At 52.9% G+C, this 3247-nt stretch overlaps 1 protein-coding gene across 1 annotated transcript; it reads right to left on the bottom strand.

Moving 5' to 3' along the window:
- Nucleotides 1-1280: 1280 nt before the first annotated feature.
- Nucleotides 1281-2231, bottom strand: LOC309435448 (olfactory receptor 52B2-like; the record flags this gene model as incomplete). Its single annotated transcript, XM_082043664.1, has 1 exon — nucleotides 1281-2231. The coding sequence occupies one exon, from the start codon at nucleotides 2229-2231 to the stop codon at nucleotides 1281-1283; it is 951 nt and encodes a 316-aa protein (XP_081899790.1).
- Nucleotides 2232-3247: the final 1016 nt, after the last annotated feature.

Below are 3247 nucleotides of genomic sequence, written 5' to 3'. Positions count from 1 at the left end.
TTTTATACCCATTAGGCTATCTTGTAAGCTCACCAAGTTTTGCCTCCATACACCTTTCTGAGCTCTGTGTCTGCCACCTCCTGGCCTGCCCCATGGGAAGGCTGAACCATAATTCACACTGATTTTTCCTCAAGACCCTGAAAGAATGAGGTGATGCAGAGTTTTGTGGAACAGACATAGTGGTAAGGACAAGACATACGTGGTAAAGACCCATCCCTGAAGAGCATGAGTGGTCTACCAAATGTGTGCCTTCAGGGATGGAGGAATTCCTCAGGCTCTGGTTGCTCTGGGGCACTTTCATTTTGGCCACGTTGGACACTGACGGTGGATCAACACACAGAGGTCTCTTGCTGATCCTCATGGGTCTATGAATTTCAAGCAGTTGTTGTATCACCCCAAGTTCCCTGCAGTGATCTATCCCTGCTCATCACATAACCCTGCCTTATGTGACCAATCCTGCTTGTCCTAGGACCATGAGATTTCTCATTACCATGCTAGTGGCAACTGGGGACTTTCTTGGACCATCCAGTATAAGTTGGGGAATGACCTACTAGAGAACAGTGTAGGGGAAAGGGACCTGAGGGTCCTGGGGACAGCAGGGTGACCATGAGCCAGCACTGGGCCCTTGTGGCCAGGAAGCCAATGGGACCTGGGGTGGGTTAGAAGGGGGTGGTCAGTAGGTCAGAGAGGTTCTCCTGCCCCTCTGCTCTGCCCTGGGGAGACCACACCTGGAATCTTGTGTCCAGTTGTGGCCCCTCAGTTCCAGCAGGACAGGGAACTGCTGGAGAGAGACCAGCACAGCCACCAAGATGCTGGAGGGAGTGGAGCATCTCCCGTGTGAGGAAAGGCTGAGGGAGCTGGGGCTCTTTAGTTTGGAGAAGAGGAGACTGAGGGGTGACCTCATTAATGTTTACACATATAGAAAGGGGGAGTGTCAGGAGGATGGAGCCAGGCTCTTCTGGGTGACAGCCAGTGACAGGACAAGGGGTAATGGGGTAATGGGTACAAACTGGAACACAGGAGGTTCCACTTAAATATGAGAAGAAACTTGTTGGGGGTGAGGGTGGCAGAGCCTGGCCCAGGCTGCCCAGGGGGGTTGTGGAGTCTCCTTCTGTGCAGACATTCCAACCCGCCTGGACACCTTCCTGTGTAACCTCATCTGGGTGTTCCTGCTCCATGGGGGGATTGCACTGGATGAGCTTTCCAGGGCCCTTCAACCCCTGACATCCTGGGATTCTGTGATCTCTCTGTGCTTTCCTTTCAAAGGAACAGCATCCCTGTCACCACACTTGCCTAGTCCTGAGGAGCACTTGGGACACCTTTTCTCGGATGAGTTTGTTTTTCATAGTGTAGACGATGGGGTTTAGCATGGGTGGCAGAATCACATAGAGATTGGCCAACAGGATGTGAACGTGGTGGGGGACGTTGTGGCCAAACCGATGAGTGAAAAATGAGAAAAGTGCTGGTGTGTAGAATATTAATATAACGCAGACATGAGAGCTGCAGGTGCCAACTGCCTTCAGCTGGGCAGCCTTGGACGAGAGCCTGAAGACAGCCCGGAGGATGAGGACATACGATACCCCAATGAGCACAATGTCCACACCTGGGGACAGGAGGGTGGTGGCAAAGCCGTACCAGATGTTAACGGAGATGTCGGCACAGGCCAGGCGGGCGATGCCCATGTGCTCGCAGTAGGTGTGCGGCATGACGCTGTGTCCGCAGAACGGCAGCCTCCGGAGCAGGAATATTGTTGGGAACATCACGCAGAAGCTCCTGGCTATTGCAGCCAACCCTATCTTGGCTACCACGGAGTGCGTGAACACCGTGGCATACCGCAGCGGGTTGCAGATGGCCACGTACCGGTCAATCGCCATGGCCAGCAGAATGGTCGACTCTGCAATGAAGCTCAGGTGTGTGAAGAACATCTGGGTCAAGCAGGCCTGGAAAGTCATCTCCTTGGAAAGGGACCAGAATATGCTCAGGGCTTTGGGCACTGTGGAGGAGGATAACACGAGATCTGCCACTGCTAACATGGCCAGGAGCAGGTACGTGGGCGCGTGGAGGCTTCTCTCTGCCACGATGACAAACAAGAGGGTGAAGTTGCCAAGGAGTGCTGTGATGTACATCAGGCAGAAGGGGATGGAGATCCAGGAGTGCAGGCCCTCCAGGCCCACCATGCCCAGCAGAAGGAAGGAGGGAGGCTGTAAGCTGGTTTGATTGATAGCTGCCATGGTGGGATGATATCTGAATTACCCTGGGCTCCTTTCCCTGTAAGTGAAAACAGGGGAAGAGGTGCGTGGCATAGTCCATAATGTCAAAACCACATCTGAGTTTCCCTAGAGCACTTTATTTCTCTGGATCCCAAAGTGTTTTAAAAAATCACACCCCCCCACCACATTGTGGAAGCATGCCTGAGATACTGACCCCAATTCAGTAATAAACTAAATGTAAAAGTGTATTTTGTAAACTCAGATACTGAAATCCAGCAAAGGGATTTACTCAAGTTCACAAGCTGGTGCAAAATCTTGGCACAGGACCCAGGAATCCATCCATTCCTGCTCCAATTGCTGTTATATATTGTGCTTTTGTTCTGTAGCACCCAAAAGTTTATGAGGCAGGTGGCAAGTTGGGCCTGACCAACACTGATTTTACACAACACGCTGTTTCTTTCAGTACCTACCTCGCCTCTCGCTCATTCACACCACGTTTTGCATGACGGCAGAGAAGGATCCCTGCAAGGCAGGAGACGTTCTCACAGCATCCAGCGCAACAAGGGCATTTACTGGTGGCTGCATCGCATCAATACCGAAGGATGATCCATGAACCTGTGCAGAGCAAGGCAGAGTGGAGGATCATCACCCTGCCCAGTACGGGGTCTCAGGGAACAACGCTGTGCTGGGGAGGCAGAACAGCCGCTGAATTTTAAAGTAAAGGCAGAAGCAAAGGTCTGAGGCAGAGCAGGGCTGGCGGCAGGAGAGCTGAGCAATCCTGGGGCAGATTCTGCACAGAGGAGCTCAGGATCATCGGTGTCTGCTTGTGTCAGACCCCCAGGGTTGCCCCACGGCATAATTTGCGCTGCAGCTGGGTGAAACACAACCTGATGTGATCTGCCCCACACCATGTCACGTCTTCCTGCTCTGCGCTCAGCTGTCCACATCTGCCACCAGATGTGCACCCAGCACGGCCAAATCCCCCAGGGACCCAAGGTGCGTGGGGTTTGTGTGTACAGAATTCGCTCTGTGCACAG

Source organism: Streptopelia decaocto (assembly GCF_964273445.1).
Source record: "Streptopelia decaocto genome assembly, chromosome: 1".
Taxonomy (NCBI): domain Eukaryota; kingdom Metazoa; phylum Chordata; class Aves; order Columbiformes; family Columbidae; genus Streptopelia; species Streptopelia decaocto.
This window is presented reverse-complemented; position numbering and strand designations above follow the sequence as displayed.